The 27,899-nt window shown below is 43.0% G+C and overlaps 2 protein-coding genes across 11 annotated transcripts; one reads left to right on the forward strand and one right to left on the reverse strand.

Annotated features, from left to right (window-relative positions):
• ANKRD42 (ankyrin repeat domain 42) lies at window positions 1-19,491 on the forward strand. Of its 9 annotated transcripts, none has more exons than XM_077174019.1 (15): window positions 1-243; window positions 875-1,011; window positions 1,757-1,910; window positions 2,302-2,465; window positions 3,980-4,087; window positions 4,403-4,522; window positions 5,152-5,287; window positions 8,124-8,324; window positions 8,658-8,783; window positions 10,472-10,577; window positions 11,379-11,554; window positions 11,996-12,122; window positions 14,693-14,837; window positions 16,032-16,151; window positions 18,408-19,491. In XM_077174019.1, exons 3-15 carry the CDS (start codon window positions 1,892-1,894, stop codon window positions 18,438-18,440), a joined length of 1,581 nt encoding a protein of 526 aa, XP_077030134.1. In that variant the 5' UTR covers window positions 1-243; window positions 875-1,011; window positions 1,757-1,891; the 3' UTR covers window positions 18,441-19,491. The 9 variants fall into 9 exon arrangements, 7 of the variants coding, with proteins under 7 accessions (XP_077030134.1, XP_077030133.1, XP_054510480.2 ...); XM_077174018.1 differs by having other exon boundaries at window positions 893-1,011; XM_054654505.2 differs by lacking the exon at window positions 875-1,011.
• CCDC90B (coiled-coil domain containing 90B) lies at window positions 16,987-27,623 on the reverse strand. 2 transcript variants are annotated; one of them, XM_054654507.2, is made up of 9 exons: window positions 27,493-27,623; window positions 25,597-25,716; window positions 22,912-23,015; window positions 21,495-21,596; window positions 20,817-20,858; window positions 20,666-20,737; window positions 20,529-20,582; window positions 19,485-19,599; window positions 16,987-18,339 (listed from the first exon to the last, which is right to left on the reverse strand). In XM_054654507.2, exons 1-9 carry the CDS (start codon window positions 27,584-27,586, stop codon window positions 18,284-18,286), a joined length of 759 nt encoding a protein of 252 aa, XP_054510482.1. In that variant the 5' UTR covers window positions 27,587-27,623; the 3' UTR covers window positions 16,987-18,283. The 2 variants fall into 2 exon arrangements, with proteins under 2 accessions (XP_054510482.1, XP_054510484.1); XM_054654509.2 differs by lacking the exon at window positions 27,493-27,623 and adding an exon at window positions 27,291-27,486.
• Window positions 27,624-27,899: the final 276 nt, after the last annotated feature.

The following is a 27,899-nucleotide window of genomic DNA, read 5'->3' on the forward strand; positions in this document are numbered from 1 at the left end:
CCGGCTGCAGCCTAGGGCCGCCGGAAGGTGCAGAACGGCCCGAACAGCTGCAGCGCAGCCCGCGCGGCAGGGCTGGGCCGGGCCAGGCCCCTCCCGCCATTTTCCGCCGCGGGAGGGCGAGCCCGGGGCCCATGGCAACGCCGGGGAGGGAGCAGCAGCAGCAGCAGCTGGAGGAAGCGCTCCAGGCGACAGCGGCGAGCTGCCGGCCCTCTCGCAAGGGGCGGCTGTGCCCCGCTCCAGCCGGTGAGACCGCCCCGCCCGCCCCTCCTCCGCCTGCTCCTCCTCCGCCTGCTCCTCCTCCGCCTGCTCCTTCCCCCGTCCCCTCGCCGCGGGCGGCCCAGTGGCGCGGGGCAGGACGGGCTCTCCCGAACCCCGGGTCTGTGGCAGGGGCTCCGCCGGGACGCACACGCAGCACTGAGCAGGCTCCATAGCCACCAAAAGCGCAGGGAAAGGCGGTGTTTGGCGCCGGCCGGCCGCGCCCTCCCCATGCCCCAGGCCTGGCAGCTCCGCCTCCGCCCGGCGGGGCGCGCTGGGCCGGGCCGGGCCGGGCCGGCGGCTCCCGCGGCCCTGGGGCTGCTCCCAAAGCCGAGCTCCGGGGGTTGGGTTTGTGTGTTACGGAAACATCGCAACACCTAAATTGTGCCTTTCCCTATTCCGAGCCATATCCTTCTTCACTTAATCTCTTTAACTGGATTTTGGGCAGGTACCGATCTCAAAGTGCTTTTACTGAATTCTTTCTGCAAAGTTTTGTCCCAGAACATTGAACGAGTGCTTGGTGACAATTTTTGGTAAAAAAAAAAATTGCGCTAAAATTACTGAGCCTGCCCTTCGCTTTGAACATCAATGTGTCTTCTTACAGAACTGATATTAACAGCTTTTTTCTGAGCTTCAGTGCCAGGCTGCTGCCTTTGTCCTGTGCCCAGAAGCCAGGGCAGCCACCCACCCTTGGCATTCGTCTCCATGCAGTAGGACGTATCCAGAGCGAGAGGGGAGACAAAATTATTTCTGCTGGTGGGCCTTGTTGTTTGCTTTTCTTCTGGGTTAAGGGGGAAAAAAAATAAAAGTTGCCTTGAACTTGCTGTACCGAAACATTGTGTTAAACACATTAGAACTTTGCCGAGCAGTGTAATCAGCCCGCCCTGCCTGTGATGTTGTGTAATTCGGCTGAAGTCTGTAACCCTCACTTGGTATAATGAGCAATTTCTTCCTTGGGGGAAAATTATGTCGTGGTGAAACTGTTCTTCAAAATAACCCAAACAACTCAAACCTCAAAACATGAACTAGATGACCTCTTGAGGCCCCTTCCCGCTGGAATTATTCTGTGTTTCTGTGCTGCTGCTGTTTGTTTGTACAGTGTTTTGCAGGATGGAGTCCTGGTTTTGAAGTTTTCTAGGCTTTGTGCAGGGCAGTGATGCAGCCTGCCAAGCTGGGGAGGTGGAGGTGGGGTGAGACAGAGGCACAGGACCTAAACCCTGTGTTACAGCACACACAGGGTGTGTTACTGTCAGGCTGGAGTGCTGGAGCTTCACTCATCCCCTCCTCTCTGTGGCAACCCCAAATCTGCCCAAGCTCTACTATCACACTGCAGATAACGTGAAAATAGGCGCTGGTAAACTGCAGAGGATGTTTTTAATTATATCTAGTGCTTTTTTTCAAATATGACAAACACGTGCAATATCTCTTTTATAGTTTTTATTATTTTTTTACCTTGAATTGTGTAACAGTGTTAACTGCCACTACCATTTCTTCTCCACAGGCAGAGGAACTGAGGCACTAATGCCTTGAGACCTTCAGTTTTATGCTTTCTTGACTTGCTAAACAGTAGCCCAATTCTTCAGGACTTCCAGCAGTGTGAAATGTAATCAGTGTGTTGGTGCATTTTGGTACTGGAATGATGACTACTGCAGAAGGTGAATACTAATTGGTTTAGGTTCCTTTCATGCTTGGCGATCTGAAGTTAGCCCCCTTGGCCATTAGATCTACTTACATCTCATATTTCTGTTTACAAGTTTTGTCAAGGTACCAAGATGTTGCAAGGGGTTTGGATATGTAATTCTTATTATTTCCAGTCTTGTAGTTAATCAGTGGAAAGGCCTAAAGGGAGAACACAGGTCATTTGATACCATGGCTTGGTGACAGAAGATTTTTTTTTTCTTTTGTACTACTGCTTCTACATTTAGAGTTTGATTCTGTGCCATGAATGTCAAATCTGATATTTTTTTGATTCATCACACATTCTCTATCTCTTAAATGTTGCTGATTTAAGCAGTGGACTAATACCCTTTCATTACTCCTGACTAGTTGTCAAGAAGAAGGAAAATTACACTAGTGTGCACGAAGCAGTGAAAGCTGGGGATGTAGAACAGCTTGCATCGATGATAAAAAGTGGAGCCAGTATTAATGAGGTGGATGTAGTTCACAAATTCACACCCTTGCAGTGTGCTGCCCACTCGGGAAGTCTGGAGGTAAAGCATTACCTTAGTGTACAGGCATAGCTATAGTTCCTGTTTCCTTCTTTGGGAGAGGCTGAACACAACATTGCTTTGATCAGACTGAATCAATAATCTCTACCTGTTTTTCTTATTAAATATATTCACCAAAGGCAGGAGCACAGGATTTTGGATTTTATTTTTTTCTTTCTGAAGACCCAGGCAATTTACTTAATCAACTTTGCCATATTTTACAAAATCCTTGTGTTTCTTACTCTGAGTAAAATCTGCCTTATAGCCCCCCTTTCAGACTCATGACCTTCTTTTGTCTCTATTGCATTTTCTCCTTCTCTTGAGACACCTAGAAAACCCTGTAGGATGTGTAAAATGTCCTAAAGGTGACTGAAACAGGTGAGAAGTGACATGAAAATATATTTATTCTGCTTACCAGTGCCCCATGCATCATTCTCCATAGAAGTAGTCCTAATACACTTTATTTTAATAAATGAAAATGTTGAATAATGGTAGAGAAATCAGCAAGTGATTGCATCAATATTTTAAACTTCCAGAAGGACTGAACTGCTGTGTTCAGCACAACATTCTCCTCCTTCTTGCAGCCTCCTTGTTCATTGTCCATGGCAGTCTAAACTTGAAGCAGCAAGGCCATTCATGTCCCAAAAGAAAAAGCGTGAAGTTCTTGCTACACTCAAGAATTGCTAAATGCAGAGCTGCTTCTAGAATGTAGAGACACTGTCATGAAAATGCTAATGTCAGCCCCAAAGCCAGATAGGTTACCTTCCCCTTCTGCCTCTCTAAGTTCTGCCATTTTTCATTTGACTCTCCTACTTTGCAATCAGTCTGTTAGACTTTATTGAATTATCTGTCATCTGTTTGTCAGTAAGCTCCTTGGCAGAAATAGTGGAGGAAGCTGTAAGATGGCCTGAAAGAAGATAATAAATCATAATAATATATAATAAAAAGTTCTAACTGTTCCTCTAGCTGTCTTTGAATAGTTCATAAAGCTTTCCATTGCAAGCAATGATATCTGCTGGAAAAAGATGAATAAAACAAAACTAGGCCACGGAAGGATGAGAAGAGATATGGGATTACATATGCCTAAAAAGCCTAATAAATTAAATGAGGCTTTAAATTTAGTATGTGATCTTTTTCCTGCCAGTAATTTTAGCTGGAATTCATGTGAGCATGTTTGCATTGTTTTTTCCAATGCTTTTACCTCATGCCATAAGAATACTCTCACAGATTACATTTTAAATCTGGAAGAGTAAAATGATAAAGTCATACTGTAACATTGATGCTAGGATCTGAATTTGTTGGTTATTTGCACATTTTGTACCCTTGGGTGAAACCTGGAAAGTATAACTTACCCATAACTTCCTAATTCACAAATACCTGTTTAAGGCATGCTCTGGGATCTCCTATTTCTATAAGGAAGTATTCCAGCACTGTTTTGAAATGTAACTGTGATGGATGGATGGATTCTAGCTGAAATGGGAGCAGTTAAATAGGAAGCCTTTGGTTTTGTTGAGCAGTGCCTGCAGTGGCTGCTGTGGCATGGAGCTGACACCGCACGCGTGACCGTGAGAGGCTGGACTGCGGCTCACCTGGCGGCCATCCGAGGGCAGGATGCCTGCATGCAGGTACTGCAAATTCTCTCAGGCAAGAGTTACTAGGGCACACCTTAACACTGGACAAATTCATTATGAAGATCAGCTGAGGGAGCTCCTCAGGGACCTATGAGTAGCTCATTTGATGTCCTGACATGTCAAATTAAGTTAGTCATTTTCAGAGCAGAGCACTCATTTGTGCTGTCTGTGCAATCAGATCTGTTTTGTGCAATACCAGACCCCTGAGGTCAGCCCAGAGTTATCCTGCTGGTCATCATGCACCATCCTTCTAGGAAATGTTTGCTTTTTCAGCTTGTGAAATGCACGTGTGCTTTGCATTTCTTTCAGGCCCTGTTACAGAGCGGAGCGGACGCAGCGGCTCGGGACGAGCGCGGCTGCACGGCCTCGCACCTGGCCGCAGCCCACGGGCACTCGTACACGCTGCAGAGCCTGCTGCGCACGGGGGCGGTGAGACTCCTGCCGGCAGGCCTGCTGCACTGCCAGAGCCCGGCAGCCTCTCCCGAGCCAACCTCTCCCGAGCTTGAACCGACATTTAGGGCTGGAGATTAATTACTGGGGGGGGGGGGGGGGATTTATTCCGTGGGTAAATTTCCCGTTGTTTAGATTGTGATATACATTTAGGGACATGATCAAAAAATGTAGAGAGAATCAATAATGTGAGTAAATCACCTTCTGCTGAGGATGTCATTAAATGAGCATCACGTGCTGGGGTGACGGTAATTTTTTGCAGTTCTAAAAATCTTCTATAGTAAAGGAGACATAAACTTAAAAAAGGGAAAATTAGCCCAGATGCATATTTAAGGAATAATGACCAATGCAGGTCACTATGATGATAAAAACATATCTAAAAATGCACCTTTTCTAAGTGTATTAAGTAAAAGCAAGAACCTGTGAACAGTACCTGTCGTGAAGCTAGCTGGAACTGCGTATAATGCATGAACTTTGAAAAACGTTATCTGGTTTGATTTAAATAATTTAAATTATTTAAACAATGAACAGCGGATTTCCATATATAAAATTTGTCTTGTGTCCTAGGATTCAGAAGTGAATGAATTAACTTGCTACTTTCATTTTAGGATGTAAATGTTTCAGACAGGAATGACTGGAAACCTGTTCATTATGCTGCTTTTCACGGTCGCTTGGGGTGTTTGCAGCTTCTTGTTCGATGGGGAGCGTGTGTAGATGATGTGGATAACAATGGAAACCTTCCAGGTATATCAGGATAAATCCTATGTTTTTAAACCTTTAGTTTACAGTTGTGAAATGTGATGATTGAGCAAATTATAACTAATGCACAGCAGCAGCATTTGCTATTTGATTCCATGCAATCCACATAGATAGCCCATTTTTTCCAAAGTGTTACTGTTGGTGACAGTATCCCATTCACTTCCTGCTGCTGCTAGCAAGGATGAGAGTTCACAAATGCTGGTATGTGGAGCAGGCTGAGCCTGATTGGGAGCAGGTGAGCAGCATCTCCTGCGTGTGTGATGGAGCTTGTGTGCCAGTGGAGGTCGCAGGAGAAGGATAGGTGGAGGGGGAGGTAGTTTCAGCTGCTATGTGCTACTCTTGACTTGGTGCCAGTGTGATGAGGTTCTGGTGTGTTTGCGTGCAAGTTTTTGTATCCCATTGTTTCTTAACTGATTTTGTGAAACAGTTGTTTTCATTTTCCTGTGATTTCTTCATCTTGATTTCTGGAATATTGCTTTTTCTGGATTATCTGTAATTTATTTTCATAATTATCAGTGCATTCACTTCAGCACAAAAATTTGCCAGTGATTGTTCCTTGCTTTTTGTATTTTCTCCAGTATCCCTCTCCCTAACATACCACTGTCTCAATATCCTCTGTAAGCTCAATGGTATTGTTCCTGTCTTGAATTCTTCTTGCATCCTTTTCATTTTAGCATTTTCCTTCTTATGGTTTGTCGCATTATTTGTTCCAAAGAGCATATGTTTTTCTCTATAACTTGTACAGAGTTATCTTTATAAATCCCTTCTTAAAATCTTTTACCCTCTACTAAGGACTACTTACCTAGGAAACAGATAGCCATGCTGTGTTTTGCAAACCTGGGGCTTGTTAAAGGATGTGAGGCTGCTGCATCACAGCAGGACAACATCTGGTGCATTAGCAATAAGGGGTCACGATGTGAGGCACCCTGGGGGCAGCATGGAAGGCAGCTTTATTTGCATTTGGGAACACTTCCCTGATAACAGACTTCTGTGGAGAGAAAGCAGATGTCAGCACAGTTCTACTTAAATGCTCTGTATAAAATGGTTAGTAGAAAACTGCTTTTGTTGTGTTTTGGCATCTACAGAAGCTTGATCTTCCAACCTTTGATGTGTTTCATTTGATCATATTATCTTCCAAATGAAAGAGGATATTTTGGAACAAGGCTAGTAACAGATTAGTAGAAGTACTGTGCGAACCAGCTTGTTGTCTGCTTGTGTAACAGAAGTGAACTTAAATTATCTTTACATGCTTCAGCTTCAAGATTAGCTGAACTGTGCAATAATTTTTCCTAAGAGAATACTGGAAGAAATTTTTTGAGGTTGCAGTGCCAGGCACCTGAAACTTAGAACCTGGCTGCATCTTTTGTATATGTATGTTACAGCAAGGGGTCTAACTATCTTTGCTACTTTCCTTGTCAATATTTTGGAAGAAAAAAAAAATTCTGTGGCTCATTCAATGTACAGAATGGGCTGTGCTTATTAACTGAACATTTCAATTTGCTTTCTCTCTATTCATTTTTGGGCCACTTCCCTGCTTCTTTTATTGCTCACTAGTTAAACCTATTCTAAATATTTTTCACAGACACAATTTCTTGGCTGGTGGCTTTGAAAAGAGTGAATATTGTTAGTCCAATTTTATAAAAGACAAGATGAAACACAGAGAAAATCGGATACCGACAGGTTTTAGGTATCTGAAAACGGATTCGTAACGGTTGAGTCAGTTTTTCACTAGCTGACTTACCTTTAGCATGGTACCCTTCTTTTCCCTTCTCCCTGAGAACCTAACTCACTGACTAAAATTCAGTCAATGGAAAAAACTGCCCTTATTTCAGTGAAGCTCAGATTTTAAACTGTCATGGGTACAGAGGTATTGTCATCTTGCTGTAAAACCATTGTCCATAGCCTTTTAGAGCAATTATGCTCTGGAAAGCTGTGGATGGTTTGGTTTGCTATAGAGAACTTGTATGTGCCAAAAATGAATTGACATGGGTTTTTTGGGTCCTGGGCCCATTGTTTGTTGATTATGAAGATAGTGAGATTCTTATCTGGAGACAAACTAATACTTTTGCCTCTAGAACATCAGCCAGCTGTTACAGAGCAATTTTCATGGAGTGAGAGATCATAATAAGCATTTATTTGGCAAGTTCTTCTCATTAATGGGATTAGAGGATATTACTTATGTCAAATGAGTCAGCATGTGTTTGGTACCTCTTACTTTGTTGTAGGCCCAGCACTGCAGTAATATTAAGTAAGTAAACCTCTGCATAGCCTAAAGGTCAGGTGAGGAATGTACCTTCAAATATTTTGTCCAGTGAAGCACCTATCACTGTCCTCATTTTATGGATGAGGTAACCAAGGGTGTGTTGAACTTTTTTGTGGTGGCACAGGAGAGGCTAAAGCAGAAATGGCCTTAGCTCCTAATCAAGGACACTGCTTGCTGTCCCCCCTGTGAGGAGTATCCCTGGGACAGCAGGGTCAGCGGGATCCGTGTTCCTGGGGAGGTGAGGCCCAGCAGTGCACTCTCTGAGCTAGGATTTGGTGCTCTGCTGGGAGTCTGTTCTGTCTCCTGCAGTCGGCTCCACCAGGGAATCATCTTTGCAGATCCCATCCTTGGCAGCTTTACCTCCTTTGCCTAGAGCTGAACTCTGTCCTGGGTGGAGCTGAACATCTGCAGTTCAGCTGAGGCTGCTCTTCCCCTTGTGCAGTGTTGGATGGCTCACGTGCTGCTAGATGAGCCAACTCTAACCAGTGGTGGGAGCATTGCTTTCTCAGTGGGCAGCAGGGCTCAGCTCTAGCACCCTTTGTTTCATTTGTGCTGTAGCACATCTGGCAGCAGTGGAAGGACACTTGCATTGCTTTAAGTTCTTGCTCAGGAAAATGGCCAGTGTCACACACACTCTGAAAGCCCGGAATGACCACGGAGAGACTCCAAGGGACTTGGCTGAACGGTTCTACAAAGATAATATTCTGCAATATATCGATGGTGTGGAAAAAGAGGAGGAACATCCAGAGACACAGGAAGGTGAGTATGGATTAAGATACACTTAAAAAAAGCATTATGTGTAATTCTGCAGAAGTACACAAAGGTGTACTTGTTATTTCAGGTCTGTGAAATTAATCTCTTAACTGTATGAGATGCCTGTAGCCATAACTAAGACATGTTTAGTCAAGTGTCTGGTGAGCACTGCTGGTTACACAGCTGCATTTCAGCTGATTAAGGAGCATTATCCTTGCTACCTCTGAAGTGTCCATACATAATTTGCTATGAGAGAGAGAGGTGAGCTGTGAGACAAATACCAGCATGTTCAATAGAACTGCTGGCATCTGCTTGGAAACATGTGCCTTTCATTTTCAGTTTTAGCTTTCCCAGCTCATGATGCTGCTTTCAGTGGGGACTTGTTAGTGGTTAGAAGCCTAGTAAGAAGTGGAGTAATCAACATTAATGAGCGAGACGATAAGGGATCCACTCTCCTGCACAAAGGTCAGTAAATATGATCTGTGCTTCAGCTTGTTACTCTTTGTTGCTGATTCATTTACTTTGTTTTTCAAGTGGCTGCTTATTGGATAAACTTAATGAAAAACAGCATCTTATTTCTTGAGGGCTTGGAAAGGCAACCTCAAACCCCATATTTTGTAATGTATATGTGCGTGGGTCACTTTAAAAACAATATAACCAAGCTCAAGTCAGGGAAAAAGAGCTTACAATGAAGAGAAATCAGCATCTAAACTGAAAACCAAATAGCTCTGACATTTATTTACTACTTGTATATCAATATCATGTCAGGTTTGTTGGAATTAATCCTGATTTTCAGTGACAGAGAAAGAACAGATAAAGCACATGAATTCCAGCTCTGAGTGATAAGCAAGGCTGTATTCTAGATATAAAAGTTTTTAATTTTCACTTAATTTAATGTAACTAAATAGTTTTGATTTTTTTTTTAAATCAGGCAAGATGTGGCTTTTAGAAACATCTGGCTGGCTAAGTATAAGAATGATCTGTACTGTGGCCTAGCCTTTATTTACTGAACACATCAGTACTGTGGGGATATGTTGTAAAAACCACAACAAAGTCATTTGGTAGGATGCTGTGAAGAAAGGTAAACTTCTGGTTGGCACTTTGGCGTGTAGTGGACTGCTGGCATTACAGAAAAAATGGTTCTTTTGTGTTTGGGGTTTCACAGTATTATCTGAAAGAAGGAACAAAAGACAAAAGAAAGAGGGAAGCATTTTTGTAATATGCTTTTAACACATTTCCTACATTTCTTTTTGGCTAGATATATAGTAGAATTTTTAAAAACATAATTGAGGTTCTTATTAAAATAACTGATATGTAGCTATTTTAAAATCCCACTTTCTTTTCTTGGAATTATGCTAACCTACAGTTGTTTCATCCCCAGTGTTTCCATGCTGATGTTGTAACTTCATTTCCTTATCTCAGTAAGAAAACAAATATAAAAAATATCCACTGGGGAGTGCTGTCAAGAAATGGATTTTTTCTTCCTTGAGAAAATCAATGTACAGTTTCATCTAGACTTGCCAAGTACCATCTTCCATAGATGAGACATTGTTCCTGGCACCACGTGGTGGGAGCAGTGGCCATGGCACATCATATGAGTAGGGTTGTGTTAGGATGTTGCTGAGATGCTGAGAGGTGCTGCCTTGAGTGTCTGCCCTAAGAAATGCTGTACCTTTAGCTCCAGCACAAAGTCCTGCTTGTCTCTCCTGAGACAGCAGCAGACACCCCAGGCTGGGGCAGCCAGCTGTGTCTGACCCCTGGGAGCCCAAAGCCAGGGAGAGGTGGCAGCACCTGGCTGCCAAACTGTGGCATGCAGGCCTTTCTTACTAGGGTAGCAGTTATTTGTGTGTCTTGTGCTCTGTACATGAGACTGGGCAAGTTTAGTTTAGCTTGTGTTCAGCAAGAGCTGCCAGTGCATTTCTAGAACTAGAAAGAGTCACCAACCACACTGCAGTGCAATGCTCTGCCCCAAAACTGTACCCAAGTGATTGTCAGCATCTTGACACAGAGGCTCCTCTTGAAATAGTATCTCCCTTGTGGTGTCTTAGTGAACCCAATCTCTGACTTGCCAAATAATGGCAAGAGGAGGACATTTTAGGTTTGAAACACTTCAGTTGTATATAATTGACTTGTGTATGCCTTCCTTCCCTTAGCTGCTGAACAGGGGCATATCCATTGCTTACAGTGGTTGGTTGAAATGGGAGCTGACTGTGACATTACAAATGATGCTGGAGAGACTCCAAAGGATGTAGCCAAGAGGTAGCAGTACATATCCTGTAGCTCTGACACTTATTTACTTACTATTTGTGTATCAATATCATATCAGCTTTGTTGGAATTAATCCTGATTTTCAGTGATGGAGAAAGAACAGATCAAGCCCATGAATTCCAGCTCTGAGTGATAAGCAAGGCTTTATTGTAGCTATAATATTGTAACTATAAAAGGTTTTAATATTCACTTAATTTAAGTTTCTTTTTAGTGAGGTCAGACACAAAAGAGGAAAACTAGCTTGTGGCCAGATTTCTCTTCACAGAGTAAAGCAAGGCACAACTTCCCAAGGATTTTCTGGGATTCACATTCTCTGAACCTCAGAGAAAGGAAAAACAATTCTTATCTCATTTACTGCTCCTGTGTTTTAGAACAAGTAGAATGCATTGTAGAAAATTTTTCTCCCTTCGTTGGGGGTTGCCTGTCTCCAATACTAGCTCATTTGCCAGAGGACAGTTTTGAGCCCTTATGCTCACAGTTTGCTATACAAAGTAAATGAGAAGTAGCAGAGGCCAGCTGCTTTTTGCATTAATAAAAATAACACAGATTCTGATGAAATTCAATTAAGAAACCCTGCAAAGGAAAGAGATGGCTCTCATGTTGGAGCCATTGCCATAAGATTCCATTGAGGCAGAACTCATGCCATAACAATACTGCAAAAAGCAGATAGATAATTTTAGTGTGTGTCTAGTCTTCCTTTAGTTCTGATACCCCTCTGATAAATGGGAACATGGGCAGTGTGAGAGTTTCTACCACACGTGTTTTTCCAGATTTTAACTGTTCTCTGTGCAGATTTGGCCATCTGGCAGCTGTGGAACTGTTGACACCAAGAACTGGAAACAGTAACTCTAGTGATGAAGAACTAGATGCAAGCAACATCAAGTTTTTTGAAACACATGGTGTGGAAGGGAGTACAGATAGCAAAGAAGATTTAACTCTGGATGGAGCAGAGAAAAGGAATGCACGTGGTAAGCACTCTATCTCCATCACTCCTTGTTTACAAAAGTTGTTATCAAGACATTATAGTCCTAACTAGAAGTCCCAGCCAACTGTTCTGATTGATCTTTTTGTTATAAGATGAGATGGTTGACAGGATATCTGTAATACTGAGCATTGAAACAAATTGTGGAATATTAGAAAGCAAGCAGAAGCTAATCAGATTATAATTGTCACACCATTTTAATCCATGTTGGTGCAACAGTGGATTAAAATGGTGTGACAATTATAATCTGATTGTGTGATTGCTATTTGTTTTTGACATCTGCTTGCTGTGTGGGTGTCAGGTGTAGCTCAGTGTTTGCTGAGCAGTGTGACTTCTGCTCATTTGCTTGTGAGACTGTTTTCCAGACTACTGGATTTCAGCATGACTGTCTTCTTGCATTTAACCTACCTGGAGAACTGTCTTACAGTAAGGGCCTATCACAAGATTAAAGAACTTCAGAGACTTCTAGAAATTGCCTACAGCAACTACAGACAGCTGGGGGGAATAACTGAAGAGGAGAAGAAGATGAGAAAAGAAGAAAGGAAAGTTGAGAAGTAAGGTCATTCTGCCCTGCTAATGTTTAACTCTGTGAGGCCCATTTTAAATCCTCCTTTAAAGCTGTTTTACACTCAAATTTGCATTTGGCCATTTTGTCTTTTCCACTTACCAGCTTCAACCAGGCCAAAATAAATGAACTGCAGCAATTTGTCTGGCCATTTCTAAACTTCTACCACCAGGATCAGCCCCACAACACAAGTGCTTGATAGGTCCGTGATTCTTGTGTGAGATCATCTGTTCAGTCTTCAGGTTTTTCTGCAGATGTGTGGAGTAGGTCTGATAGTTCTGGCTGTTTTGTTTCCTCTGAGGATGCCAAAGACATGTATGCCCTTCAGGAAATCTGAAAATAGGCAAAAGTCTTAGCATGGCTTGGATGGAAGAGCACATACAGCAGAGATTATTCAGTGACCTGCTAACCTTTCTGTTCATTGGCAATATGTTTCTGTGCTCAAGAAAGGATTAGCTTGTATCCAGACTACGGGAAAAGACTACCAGCAAACCTGCCCTTGCATGTAAAGCATTGTTCATAAGATAAAATTCTCAATGTCTCCATTAAATCCAATGGTTCTGTTAGGTTGGTCAGGTGATTTGATGGACAGACTGTCTACATTTCAAAGAAAAGTCTATCAAAGATTTAGAGACTTAACAATACTGCAGCCTCCAAAGACAGGCCTGTCTCGACCTCTGCCTGTCAAATATTTGGGTACCCTTTGTTCTCAGTCTCTGTAGATAACCACCCCCATCATGTGTTTGGGCCAACCCAAACCACTGTCTTTATTTGGTCACTGTTTGGGGGCTTATACGCCATCAAGAAGACAACAGACTTAGCGGTTGATCTGGAGCAGACAATAGGTGTCACAGATTGCAATTAAGTACTTTGTTTTACAGCCATATCTGAGCCAGGAAACTGAGGTCAGGATTTCTTCTGGTTCCAGGTCACTCTTTGACTCAGCTTATGCTGAAAGTCCATCTTGCTTAACTTGATATGTATACAATAGGTAACAGACACCTCTGGCTGAGTTAGTTATCATGAACTCCTTTTTCAACTTCTTGGAGAGGTGTAGGCACTTCCAGGGCATAATTAGACATGTACTTCAGGATGAGACTGATCACTTCTAGAAGTGTCTCTCCTGGTTTTAGAGGAGGGTGACAAGCTTAGGTGTTGATGCCCACATTGAAAGGTCAGAGCAATCTGGTTTCAATGATGGAAAAGTCACTGTTGACTACTGACAGACAGGAAAGTTCATTTTGGATAGAGCAGCTGCTCAAAAACTAACAATGTTTATTAGAAGGCTCTGCTGGCACTCTTTAAAGGGTGTTGCTTTCTCTGGCATGTATGGCTAAATTAGAAAAATTGTGAGGTTCTCTGAAGGGTTTCTCCCACCTGTCAAGGCTAGAAAGCATCCCTAGACCCAAACTATTCTTTTGAAAAGAAATGGGGCTTGTCAGAATACCTGCCTACCTATCTCAGAGTACCTATCTGTAGATAAACCCCAAGGTGCTTGTATCATAGGCCAGAAAACCTCATTATTGATAAAATACTTAATGACAACACCATTTTGCTAGATGAAAAGCAGGAGTTGCCACTTGGGAAGGCCACTGTAGCAGATTTTGAAGATTTCTGCTTTAGTCCAGGTTTTTTGGCTGTAGGAGGCCTGGTGTGAATCACTTCACAGTGCTTTAACCAGGGTTCGTTGCAGGAAAGTGTCACCATGGGTGTGCCACACAGTTTGGGAGCTGTGTCTCTTTAATTGGAAGCATGGAAGAAGTCAGCTGTCTCCTGAGCACAGGGCCATTCTTGCAGTGGCAGTAAGGCTGATTGGTAGCTCAAAAGGACCCGAGTCAGGAATTCTCACTCTGGGAAACAGGGAAACATGGTAGGTCTTGCTGAGAGCTTTCCTCCTGTGCTGTTTGAATGCATAGGGCAGATATCTCCTCTTTCCTTTTACTGATCTTCCATCCTTGTAGCTGGGATAATTCATCCTGATATATGAGAGAGCCAGCTCAACTCCAGAGACTCAGTTTATGTGTGAATTACGTGTCAGCTAAACAGTTCCAGGAATCTCAAATAATTTAGGAGCCCTTGAGGGTGTAACCAGTGAGATCTTGTGCAACTGTGTATAAGCCAGTCATGCAAGCTGTCATCTGAGTATTTCTCATCTGTGCCTATGCCAATCAATAGGAAGGGTGTAGAAGCACCAGATGTGATTGAGAAAGCTGCCCCTGACCTTTCCAGAATGCTGCCGGCTTTGTGCTTTTTCTCTGTTTCATAATAACTTCGTGGTTGCTTGGGCACGTCTCCCTCCCCCGCAGCTGGGGCTTGGCCGGGTCGCAGGCAGCGCGGCCCGGGCTCGGTGTGCGGGCAGACGGCTCCATCTCGTGGTGCCATGGCGCTGAACACCGCTGGCAGCCGAGGAAGGACAGCTGCTGCTCAGCGCTGTCCCCAAGGCTCCGGAGCTTTCTGCGTGTCTGACCTGGTCCCTGGCAAAGGCACTGCGCCACGTGGAGCAGCCGGGGCAGGGCTGGATGTACTTCATGCTCTGCTTGTCTCCTTCGCTTTTGGCAGGGCTGTGAGGGAGCTGGAGGCGCAGCTGGAGTATGAGCGAGTCAGGCGGGAGAAGCTGGAGAGCCAGCTGGATGATTACCGTGCTGAGATAAACCAGCTCCGAGAGGGCCGCGGGAAAACCCGCACCGCCTCTGCCGCCTCCGTGGTGAGTGCCACACCAGCTCCCCGGGCGGGGCACAGAGGCCCCTGCCTGCTGCTTCTGTGTGTTTGTTCCCTCTATTAGAGGGCACAGTCGAGAGAAAATGTGCTAAAGCTTTCACCTCGGGACGCTGAAGTGAGCAGAGTGACCCTTGTCTGGCCTTGACAGTGTCTCTGCTGTGAAAGGGTATCAGTTTCTTTCTGTACCCTGGCAGAAAAGCACTGCCATTCTTCATCTTAATGTTCACCTAAGGAGTGGGCTGATCCCCAGTGCTTCCCTCCCTACTGCTTAGCCAGTGACTGGCAGTTCCCCTTGGCTCAGTCAGACCTGGTGTCTGGGACTCGAATGGTGCTTCACGAGAGGTGTCACCACCTAAAGGGCCGCCCAGCCTGCACGGCTGTAAAGATTGCTACCATGGGTCCCCAGAGTGGGACAAATTGAATAACAGGGACTTGATCCATGTCACAGTGTCTGGAGTCAGTCAGGCATACTGAATAAGAGCCCAAGATCTCATAGAAAATTTATGGAGAGAATTCAGTCTGTTTGGGAAAGGAACAGTACGTGCAGCACTAGGAGTTCTCAGACAGAGGTTCTATTTTGAATTAAAAATTAAGCTCTTTTTATATGATAGAGACCTAAGAGAAAAGAGGACACCAACACTGCAAGCAGCCAGTAGGTGATGATAGTTATTTTTTACTTTCACCTGTACAATAGATGGCAATAGATGATGGTGCTTCTAGTCTTTCAGAGCATTTTTTATTTCCCAGACTATTTTCCACCTTTTCAGTCAATTGCCTCTGCAGTCCTTTGTTTTTGTGCTTCTTGGTGGAATCTCAGGCTCTGAATACTAGCTGCCACAGCTGTATTTCAGAGAGGCCAGCTGCACTTTTTCAAGGATGTTTCTACTTCTCAGCGTTGTGATTGCCAGGCTGGCAAACATTTCTCTGTCAATATTTTTCATTAGGCAGTTTTTGGTTTTGGTAATTTTCCACTTCTAACCAAGCAGCCTTTCTGTCTGAGTGACTACTACAGCCAAGAGAGCTTCAAGTCTCACACTGCTGAGCTGCCATCCCATGCCCCAGGACTGTGCTCTGCCCTCAGCTTCAATCTGAACACAGTATTCTGTGGTTACTCCCAGATGTGGATTTTCACATCCTTCCAGTGGTTCCTGTTTAATGGCTGCAGTATTCTTTGTTTCAGGAAGCTGAGACAATGGCCAAGTCTTGCAAAGATGAAAATAAAGAAGCAGTCAGCCTGCAGCCCAGGAGGAGTGCGACTACACTGAGGAACGAACCTCAAAGGAGAGGCAGCAGACTGGAGGTACAAAAGCAATATTCCAGATAATGCAAAGTGTTTGCACAGCCCAGCTCTATAGATGAGCTGTGGGTCTCTACTTTTTAAAAACACTGAATTGTTTTTAGTTCTCTAGTTCTCTGGCCTAACAACAAGAAAGTCACAGGCCCTCATAATTCTGAGGAAAGTATCTCCATTCACTGGTCTATTTTGTACTGCCACCTTAGGATGGCAAAAGTGCACATTACCTCCTAGCATATTCAGTGTGGAAGCTGAATAGTGGATGAGAGAATTACTCCTCAGCTGTAGAGAGGTGCCAGGCCCCTTGATTTCCATCTTTAGTCATTCCTAAAGAAGGCAGGAAGCCAGTCCTTTGTGAGGTTTCAGCTGACCTGCAGCAGTCGGTCACTGGGCCTGACTCAGGGCTGAAGGGTTTACTAAGTTATGGGGTAGCTTGTGGTTAGAAATTGCAACCCCGACCTCTCCTCCATACCTAAAAACCATTAAATGACTACACATATAAAAGCTTTTCTGTCAGCTGTATGCTACTGTGAAATTATTTTCCCTCTGGAACCCTCATTTTGAGACTTAGAAGAGAATTATTTTAGTATGTCAGTCTTGATCCATCCTCTCCTTAGTACCAAAGAAAACTGCATCTCTGAGAATTTCAAAGATACTGAAAAATAAAAATCCATGGTTTTGTGTACACCATGAAGGAGAGGCATGCTGACTTAACAGCCTTGCATCAAGAGCCTGGTTCTTGGTGTGTAAAATGATGGTGACAAGCTGCAATAGATGAGCTATTTCCTGCATCACCATTGGTGCTAAACTTTCATGCAGAAATTGTCAGCCAGACAGCAAATATAAGAAATTAATTTTATTTTCTTGAATGAAGATGATAAATAATTTAATGCGGAGAATGTAAGAATTGGCAGAATACCAGCAAGTTCAACTGTAAACAGAATAAAACAGTGATGAAAAAAAATTGCCAGTACTCAATACTACAACAGTCCTTAGCCCATAAAAGGCCTATTTTTACTTCAAAGTTAATCCAGAAAGACTTAAAAAAATTATTATTATACTGAAAGAATCAAACCAAGCATATGCATTTGTACTCAACAAAATGGAACCGCTTCACTTTTGGAAGGCATCCCCTTGTGTTGTAACTGCAACAGGAACGGTCAAGTCCTTGCAGAAGGCAGAGTGGTCACGAGGGTCAGTGTGTCCCATGGGATTGCAAAAACCCCTGAAGGAGGGGGGAGGAGGATCACCACCACCACCCTGGCACCACTGAGATTCTGAGTATTTCCGTATTAAAAGCCAGATGCTATGCCCAGAAAACATGGGCAGGTTTCTTGGAAATTCTCTGCAGTACTTGAGGGGGGAAGTTAAGAGCATTTATCTGCCCCAGGGCTGCACACAGCTGCTGGGAGTGGAGGCATTTCCCCTTGGAAAGGCAAAGACAGAGAAGTTTTCCCATTCTTTGGACCTCTGGGCGTACAGAAATTGCCGGAGATACTAACAAAAATCTATAGAGATATTTTATACATGAGATTTTGAATTAATTTAAATCAGTTTTCAAGGAAAAAAAAAAAAGTTTCTTTAGTAAAGGCCCTGGAGTGTGTTTTTACATATGTAGATTAAAAAACCAAAGGGACAAGCTTCAATTCATCAAAAAAGTGAGGAACAGACTGGAGGCAAAATCCTGAACCTATGTTAAAGAATAATTTACTTGGATCAGATTAGGTAGTTTGAAGTCTGATATTAGCATCCTCATACTGGGAACTCTAATTTGGGAATTGTATTCCCATTTCTACAGTATATAAAATGTTTAATATTTCCATTCTCAAAGGAGCTGAGAGTGAGAATTTTCCAGAAAGAAAACAAATTCAATTCTAAAAGATACTAGGAAACTTTCTGGTATAGCATAAGAAATACTCTGAAATAAATACAGTATTGAATAGGAGGCAAGGAAATATTACTATTTGGCTACTTCCCCCCAATTATTTTGATCTTTAGTGTGTGTGTTAACATATTGAGAAAATATTTCTATTGTACAGTAAGAATATCAAAACCAAAAGGTGCCAAGGTTATTGTCAAAGTGCTGTTGCCTGGGTGGCCTTTTCTGTCTGTATTTAGTGCAGTCATTCCATGTAGATCTATTTCCAGAACCTGTAAAACCCCAGTGCTATTGCTAGGCAAGTGAACACTGAGGCTGTTAAAAACAAAACAAAACAAAAAAGAGATAATTAGCTGAATGCTGTTGTACCACTTTATCCATAGAAGAAATCAGCTGCAAACAGATGGAGGAATTAACAACTGTAGAGCAGAGCCTCCTAAACCTCCCAGATTGCTGCAGGTGTGACAGAACAATTCCAGAAGCCAATGGCTGGACTCAGGTGCCGTACCCTGCACAGCAGCAGCAGTGCTGAGATGGGAGGCCCAATGCAGCAGCCTGAGGAGCCACGTTTCCAGAGACACATCCCAACAACTATGCTGGATGCCTCAGAGCACCACAGGCTACAGGGGCTTGTACTACTGTCACCCAGCTACTGGAAACTGCACTGCAGGAGAGCTGCCTGCACAAGGCTCACGTTAGACACCCCAAATTTCCCATGGAACCAAAATGACAATGAATTTGAAAATGAGCTGTCAAACACGACAGCACTCCTGAAACCTGACAAGTTGTCTTTTGGATTTGTTACACTGCTGTTTCAATTAGTGTTAGAATAAAGCTAATTACATTTGCCTTTGAACTTATTCTCACTTCCAAATACAATGCATTACTCTCTTTTTATCCAGCTCCTACACAATAAAAACTTCACTGGTTATGTACATATTGAGAAGACTAATCTCAAATTATGTTTTTGAACAAGCAGAAATTTGTTCTGCTTGGCAGGGGAAAAATACAAGTCCTGCCATACAGAAACTGTGTGTCCGTGAAGTTTCCTTGGGAGGCAGAACTGGTCACTCTCAGACCAGTCCTGAATGACAGAAAACCTTCAGGTAAATGATGTCACCAAAACTTCTGAAGGAACTCCATCACATCAATAGCTGCTACAGCAAGCAGAGGTACTGTCAAACTGGGTAAGGTATTTAGACTTTTAATTTTTTTTTTAACCATGTCTATATTCGTCCTAATCCCAGTTCTGGGCACAATCCTAGTCCCATGGTGGCATGCTCCCACCTCTTCTGTGTTCTCTGTCACATTTCTTCCAGCTGGAGGAGGAAAGGGAGAGCTCCTCCACCCAATCCCAGTTGCCTACTGCTACAGCTACCCTCATTTAGCATATACTCCTGAACAAAATTTTATACAGCCGCAACCCAGTACCAGTACTCACCTCCTTGCCTGTCACATACCTGCCAAATAGCGAATGGTATCAAGTTTATTTGATTCCATGAGTGTTTTTAAGGAAGCTATTTCAGTGTCAATTTTATTACTGATTTCTGAGATAATACTGTTGGTATTTGCATCCTGAAATATTAAAAGACAGCATATATTTGACAATGGTCTCTAGCCCCTTCAGCTTTCCAAAGCTGAACTAAAATACCATGCTACCAGAAACAAGAATATTTCCAACCTATCACTGCTAGGAGACATTAGAAGACAGAGCAACTGGCTTCATACAATCTAGAAAGATTGCTGAAGGGATAGACAGTGAAAGAGAAAACTTCAATGATCATAGAATCACAGACTGGCTTGGGTTGGAAGGGACCTTAAAGAGCATCTCATTCCAACCCCCCTGCCATGGGCAGGGAGCCCCTTCCAGTCTGGCCTTGAACATTGCCATGGATGGGGAGTCCACAGCCTCTCTGGGAACCTGTGCCACTGTCTTGCCACCCTCATGACAGAGTTTTGTCTCTGATGTGCCACTGCCTCCTGAAGGAGACACTGGCACATCAGAGCCAAAGAACAGTATCAAAGCACACAGAACAGTATTCCTGCATTTTTGAAAAACAAAGGTTTAAGCATTCACAAGGCATATCGCAAAAATGGAAAATATGCTCAAGATGGGACATGGTCCCTCTTCAGCCCCCTAGACTCTGGTGTCCTCTAGCAGCTTCAGGACTTCCAGCCCTTGAATTGCTTGGCTGTAGGCACCTGCACCATCCCTGTGATACAGCTCATCAGTTAACACTGGGAAAAAGGAAGCATGACAGCTCACATCCCAGCTGTGCCAGCCTGCAACAGTACTTGGGAAGTGAGGGACAAGGCTGGAATGCCTCCCTCTGCTGACTGGAGTTTAGTGTGAATCCCAAAGGCAAGAAACACCTGCAACAGCCCTGAGTGATAGAGCCTGGCCTTTTGCTTTACCATACCCACAAACCTATTAGCTTTCACCAAAGTTTGGGGTTTACAGAACTTGCAATGCATAACTATATCCTGCTTTGCTCAATACTTACTTTTTTATGAAACTCTGTAGTTGCTTCCATCAGTTTCCTCTCCTGATCTGTAAACTGTGGATAAAAGATAACATCACAGCTATAGCAACAGAAACACAACACAAAGCTAATAAGGGCCATCTCACAGATCAACTCACCATATCTGTCACCCTGCTCCTCTCCAGGTTTATGTCTAGCTTGCTGTCAGCTCGGATTTTGCTGGTTTCAGTCTTTAAAACAAATTAAGATTATGAAAATAGCTACTTATTCTCCCTAATGGGAGTGTGTAGGTAATTGCTGTTTACTTACCATTAGCTGCTGTTTAACTTGATCTAATTCAATTTTCATTTTCTAAGGGCAGAGGAGAAAAAAAAATTTTTTTAAAAATTCAGGAAACTTAAGCAAATTAATCAGTGATGTAAGTGTTATCACTGCATCCATCCAATTATTCTTTCTCCATTTTTTCTCCCAATGGGGCAATTTGTTCTTGATTAAATATCCTAGCTAATGTGTTCAGATGTACAGGCATATATAATCTGCTGGGAATTTTGTTCAAAAGAAAGGATTTATTTTGTAACAATGACGATCTTGTTATTCTGAGTCTAAAGACAGCAGAAAAATACCAAAATACCATGAAGTAAAAGCAAAATATGTCTCAATCACCAAATTAATTAAATTGTTGCAAAACAATGGCTGACTCCTCTACCTGCACTATATGGTTAATGGCCAGAAGCTAGCAGTTACCCTTAAATAAAAGTACAGAAGCTGAAAAAATGTACCTATCTTAGAATCCTTTACAGAAGATCTGAGCACGTCATAGCAAGTGAAATATATTTTTACGTGATCTCTGAAGTTGTAACATACAGACTCTTCAATTCCAATTACAGAATTACTTTTACATTTATATTTTGTTCCACAAAACTGTACATCAGGTAAAACACAACAAATACTGCAATTAAAATGCTTAATGAAAATATATATTAGTACCTCATTCTCTGCTCTCAAGTTAGCAAATTCACTTTTCTCCAGGATGACCATATCTTTTCGAATGGAGTCCAAATGTGCCATTACTTGCTGTAAAGTTATTTCCTTTGAGAAATAAAACATGCCATTGATTAAGGTGCACTCTTTCTGACAAGTAAAGAAAAATGCTTAGGTCTGAAATGATGAAATTAGCTACTGCAAAGCCCAAAAGTGGGGAATCTCTCTAACAAGAATGTGACAGAAACAGACAATTTAATACCAGCAATTTATTTGAAAGACTCAAGAGTTTTGTGCTTTTTCTGTTGCTTTAATTCACCAAGTCTGAACTTAAGCAAAAAGGCCAGAGGTGTCAGTCCAAGTAGCAATAAAATGAAATAGACCTGAAACTACAAGTCCCTCCTGCAGTCTCTTCCACTTTCAATGAACATTCAGTAGCCTCAGAAGCATTAATTGTACATCTGAATGCAGCTCTTACTAAGCACTTGCATTTCTTGCCTACAAACTCATTGAAAGCCAAAGACTTAATGAGTATCATACTGCCAGCTTCCAAGTCTGATGGACAGAACTGAAACACTGCTAGAAAGCACTGAGAAAAGCCTTCCCGGGGTTTGAACTAACAAGTTCAGAATTCAACCACTACATATAAACACAGGAAGAAACCCAAACCAGAAAATAAAAGAAGAAACTCAGAATTTTAAAATGCTGAAAGCAATACTCCTTCACCCAGCATATGGAAATTACCCTACTATTTAGCATGGAAAAAGACACATTGCTGTGCGATTCTCTGATGCACAGTGATCGTTTTGGTCATTGCTCCAGAAGGTTGTGCAAGCTGAAATTATGTGCTATTCTTCTTTAATTACTTAATGTAATTAAGCATTCATTGCTATTTTATTTCAACTCCTGAGCCTTTCTTCTAACAGTAAGATTTTTATCTTACTGGCATTTACTTGTAATAAAAGTTGTCTAACTTTTTTTCCCCCTTCTAAATCTCAGAAGAAAACAAGAACTTCTGTCTCTGTAATTTTCTTTCATCAAAACGAAAACTTTTCTTTTTGGAAATCCTATTACATGCAAAACATTCCTAAACAGAATTTTCATGGAATTGCATTAGGCAGAAACACTGTTTTTTAGAGTGTAGTCAGTATTGATAATGAATATTTTAAGATGGTACGAGGCATATTATCTCCTCAGTGTAAATGCAACCAAAGTTTTCCCAGGAATTGTAAAAACTTCATTGTGTTCAATGAAGTAGTCAGACTTCAGTGGCAGCTGGTCAGGGCCTATAACCTTCTGTTAAAATCCCGAGTGAAACTTAGGAAAACCTGGCACAGTGAAGCATTTATAGTACTAGAGAGAGCTGCTCACTTGTGTTTTAAAGATGCACACATGAGCCTTCATAGCACAGAGGAGTTTTTACCTGCTGGGCCTGCGTAACCATGTCCTTGTAGACGGTGTCTAAGCTGACATTGGACAGGGTTATCAACGCTGACACGATGGTCTGTGCCTGCTCCTTCCCAAAGCCTAGGGGACAATTGAAGGATGACAAGTGAAGGTGGCATTAAAAATCTGGATAAGGAGCAAGAGACACTCAAGTGTCACAGCAAACCACAGCAACACATTCACACAATGACTGGGAACTGAGAGCCAGGAGCCAGGCACTGCGACTCCAGCTAGAAAAAACAAACTTAATGCTGCAAAAATCTGAAGCACAGCACCTTTTAATATACTGAAAGTCTAGACATGCAGCTGAAAGAAAGACCAAATTTCTTCACACAAGATCCATCCATTCATGCATTATAAAAATAATTTAGCAAAACTTTACTTCATAATGAACTTTCACAAATTCTGTTTAAATCAAACTTACCTTGAGCTACAAAGCATGGACTCTATAGAATAATAACAAGTAATTCTGCATATATTGGAACTGTCCTGCAGAGACAGGAACATATGCAAGACTGATTTTTAAATTGCTGCATCCATTGCCTGCAGAATGAACTCAAACTGGGATTTTTGCTTTCTGATGATAAAAAGTACATTTTGTTTGTAGCTTGATGTAAATTTGATATGTTACATATGATGTGTAGTGAATAATGGGGAAGAAAAATTGCTCTCACTTTAGCTGGATCAGTTCAAGTGCTGAGAGCTTTTGCCTTAGAAATTTATTTCCAGCAATCTGACTGATATGTTGTGTTTCAACTACCCCATTTTATAAAGTGGGCTAAATTAACATTGAAAAATGCTTTCTAGGCACATTATTTAGAGGACTATGCCACTGCACCCTTCTAAAATACTGGTACTGTCCAGGTGCACCACTGGTTTACATGTCTAAAAAAGCTACACATGCTTTATGACAGCTTCCTTCCACTACAAAGTGTGATAGTATTGCTTCAGTTTCTCTGAATTTTCAGAGTTACTTAAGCTCTTGCCAATTCCTTATGTTGCTCTTCCTCCACAGAAAGAAATGATTTTGTTTTGTGAAAGTTTAGAAAATGAAGAAATATATATATATAAGCAAGAGATTGAAGCCTGAAAACTGCCTAAAGCTTGGGAAAAACTAAAATGGCTCTCTTACTTTTGTGGTTTTACCTATACAGACCTGTCACTGTGGTAGAAGCATTTGTAGAAGTTATAGAACAAATTAAACTGAATAACAACTGGCACCAGACTTCACCCCACAAGCTCTAAAGGAACTTGAAGAAGAAATAGCTGAATCAGTTCCTGGGACAAGTCACATTTCACAGCCTACTGTGGTTTCCCATGGACTGGAAAATAACAGTGCCAGTTTTAAAAAACAGTTCTAGAGAGATGTAGGAAAGTACAGGCTGTTGAGTCTGACAAGCATGAAAAAAACTCTCATAGTTAGCAGACTACTGTAAGTCTTTTAACTACCAACACATATTATTATTATTATTGGACCCAAATAGTGGAAACAATCCCAACCTCTGACTGTAAAAGTTTCTACTGTCACTTGGGATTTTAAAAGATAGTTGCTAGTCTGATGAAGACATCAGCTCAAAGCTCAGCAGGGATGAATAAAGCAAACCAAACCCTTTGAATTACTAGGAAAAAGAACAGAGAACATTACAGATGCAACATTTACTATGCAAATCCATAGGACATTCAATTGTCAAGTAATGCCAGCACTGTTCCCTGAAAACATGAAATGGAATGTAATGTGACAGAAGCAGACAATATTAACAGAAGGGCATCGTGAATAATCAAAAATATGGAAAATCTACTGCTCCAGGAAAAATGCAACAAGCTAGGATTCTTCTCTTTGGAAAATAATGGGGCAATATGACAGAAGTTTGCATAATCATGAGTGACATGAGAGATTAAATGTTCACTCCTTCCCACAGAAGAGCTGAGTGGGCATCAAATTCACCTCACAGATGCCAGATTCTGCATAAACAGAACATGCAGATGTCTGAAGTTCCATAAGGAAGGATGTTCTGGATAATAATCAGTTTATAGTGGCTCAGGGACTGCATAAACTTGTGAGAAGATTTGCATTGAAGGTTACTAAAACTCTCAACTGATTTAAAATACCTCCAGGGTGACAAACTGGAAACTTGGAAAGTACAAGGGGATGTGTGACATACATCTGCCCTGCTGAAACACTGCTCTGCCTGGAGAGTTACGCCAGGGCTGGATGGAGCCTTTATCTGACTTCAGCCAGTCTCACTCACTACAGAAGAGTGGGCATTGAGAATGTATCACAGCACCGTGCTGCTGAAAATATTCCTCATTGGGAAAAAATCCTTCAGTTATTCTTAGCAGGCCAGTGGAAGGAATTTTTTGAAAAGCTTCATTTTTGCTATAGAAGTCTTTAACTGTTACTTCACATTTGTTACCTGTGTTGTGTTCCTCAGCTGGAAGACACCACAGGAACCTGCCTACAGGTACAGATGAGGTAAATCTAATGTCCCAGTTGCTTGTATGGCACACCATCAGATGGCTCTCCCTCAGCAGCCTCCTCAAGAGGCTGCCAAGACATTTTACAGCACCGGGTACTGGCACTCTGGGGAAACTGGCAGCACTCAAAGTCACACTACTTAATATTAAAAGTTTTCCTTTGAATTACTTATCTGATTTCACTTACCATGGGCTTCCAGATCCTGCACTAAAGCATGGGTATCAAAGGTCACCTTCCTCTGCTCCAGGGGAGTGATATCAACTCTTCTGACATCATATGACTTCCTAACAAACGTGGCAGCAAAACCTGGAAATAACCAAACATGCCTTAATCTTACTTGATTGGCTTCTCATACAGTACACTAATTTTAATTTCTTTCATCACAGAAAAGCTTCATGGATGTTGCAACAAAAAGCTGGGTTACAGCACACACCAGAAACCATCGTCACTTTTCCACAGAGAATTTACACTAAACAGGACTCACAGATCTGTCTGAAGTGTGTTCATGTAGCTGGGCAACAGACAAGCATCCTGATACAGTACAAATAACCCCCACAGCCAACTGGTCTATAATATTTGGGAAACATCACTTAAATAATTTTCATACTTGTAGCACACTGAATGACTTTATGCAGTTAAGCATTAGCCTTAACTCCAACAGCTTTTTATTTTATCACAGAATGGTTTGGTTTGGAAGGGACCTTAAAGATCAACTAGTTCCAGCCCCCCTGCCATGAGCAGGGACACCTTCCACCAGACCAGGATGCTCAAAGCCCCATCCAGCCTGGCCTTGAACACTTCCAGGGATGGGGCATCCACAGCTTCTCTGGACAGCCTATGCCAGAGCCTCAGCACCTTCACAGCAAAGAGTTTCTTCTTTATATCTAATCCAAATACCTCATTTTCAGTGGCTTCTGTGAAAATTAAGCTACAATTTAAAAAAAAGATATATGCAAGTCTTATTTTCATGATGAATGAATTTCTTGATTCACCAGAAAAGTAACTGGGCAGTACAGGGATATGATGTTTGTATCCAATACCTCAGAGATTAGGAATACCTAGTCTCTAAAGAGGCATTAGTTAACCTCAGGTGTTAGTTAAAGATCCACTTTATTTATGAGGCGCCCTCCCACAAGCAGGTTTCACTACTTCTCCTACTTTTATTTCAAGCATATGTTTCTCTTCACCTGATGTTTGTGTGGCTTCACATATTACAGATTCTGCTCTGATTAATTCTTTGTTATCTAAGCAGCCCTGTTACTTCTTAATCTGTTTATTTGAAACTATATGCATTGCTGGCTCTCTGCCTTAACCAAATTGTTCTTTGTCTTATCTTTACTCAAAAGCTTTGTAACATTTAAAGAACATGGAATTTATAATTTTGTGCTGCTACCAGATAAATCAAGTTATGTGCTATCCGACAAATACTATAAAGATCTGGCTATAACTAAACCAGGCACAGCACGGTATTATAAATGACAATATTAGAGTTAAGATGCACCAAATGCTACATACAAATAATGAAAACCAAATGAAGAACATCGTTTTTATGGAGCTGTCCCACCTTTTAAACGCACAGCTCTTGTCTTCTAAACGCATAGGTGGATTTTTTCATTGGGTTGAACAGCTACACTGCACAGACACTGTCTCAAAAAAGCTGATATTACAGTTCTGGCTGCTCGCCACGCTGCTCTTGGCCCCACTGCTCCACTCCTGCAGTCTCGACTGGATGCTCGTATCCCAGCCGGGAGCTGCGGAAACCACTCCCCAGACCCGTACCCCAGACATCTGTGGGTGACGCCCTCCGCACCCCGGTAACTCCTCCTGCCCCGAGCACCCCCGACAGCCCCGTACACGCCTCTCCCGCCCGCGGAACTCACCCCTTGCTCCAGCCCCGAGGGAAGGCGCTCAGCGCTCCCTCACACCGCGCCTCAGGGTCGGGCCCCGCGGCCGCTCCTACACCCGAGTCCGGCCACCGCCCTGCGCAGCCCCAGCGCCGCTCACACACACGGCCCGGGCTCACCCGACACCGGCAGCCACCCACCCCGAGGGGCCACAGCACGGCGCTGCGGCGCCTCTCACCTCTGTGAGGAGCCGGGGGCAGCCGAGCCGGCATCGGGAGCAGGAGCGGGCCGGCCCAGGCGCGGAGGGCACCGCTGCTCCCGGCGCCCCTCATGGCGCCCCGGCCCTCCGCTTCCGCTCGCTCACTGCCGCTTCCGGGCGGCCCGCGGGGCATGCTGGGTATTGTAGTCCGCGGCCGCAAGGCAGGGCTCAGCCGGAGGCGGCGGCGCAGCGCCCCCGTGAGGATGGGAGGAGCGCAGCGCTCTGGGCTCCATGGCCGTCCATGTCAGCCCTCAGCCGGTGCCGCACCGCGGGGGCTGCTCCGCTCTGTGACGCCAGGGAAACGAGCTTGAAAATCATCTAGTTCCAAACCTCTGCCGTGGGCAGAGACACTTTCCACAGCACCAGCTTGCTCAAAGCCCTGTCCC

Source organism: Agelaius phoeniceus, chromosome 2, assembly GCF_051311805.1.
Source record: "Agelaius phoeniceus isolate bAgePho1 chromosome 2, bAgePho1.hap1, whole genome shotgun sequence".
Lineage (NCBI taxonomy): Eukaryota > Metazoa > Chordata > Aves > Passeriformes > Icteridae > Agelaius > Agelaius phoeniceus.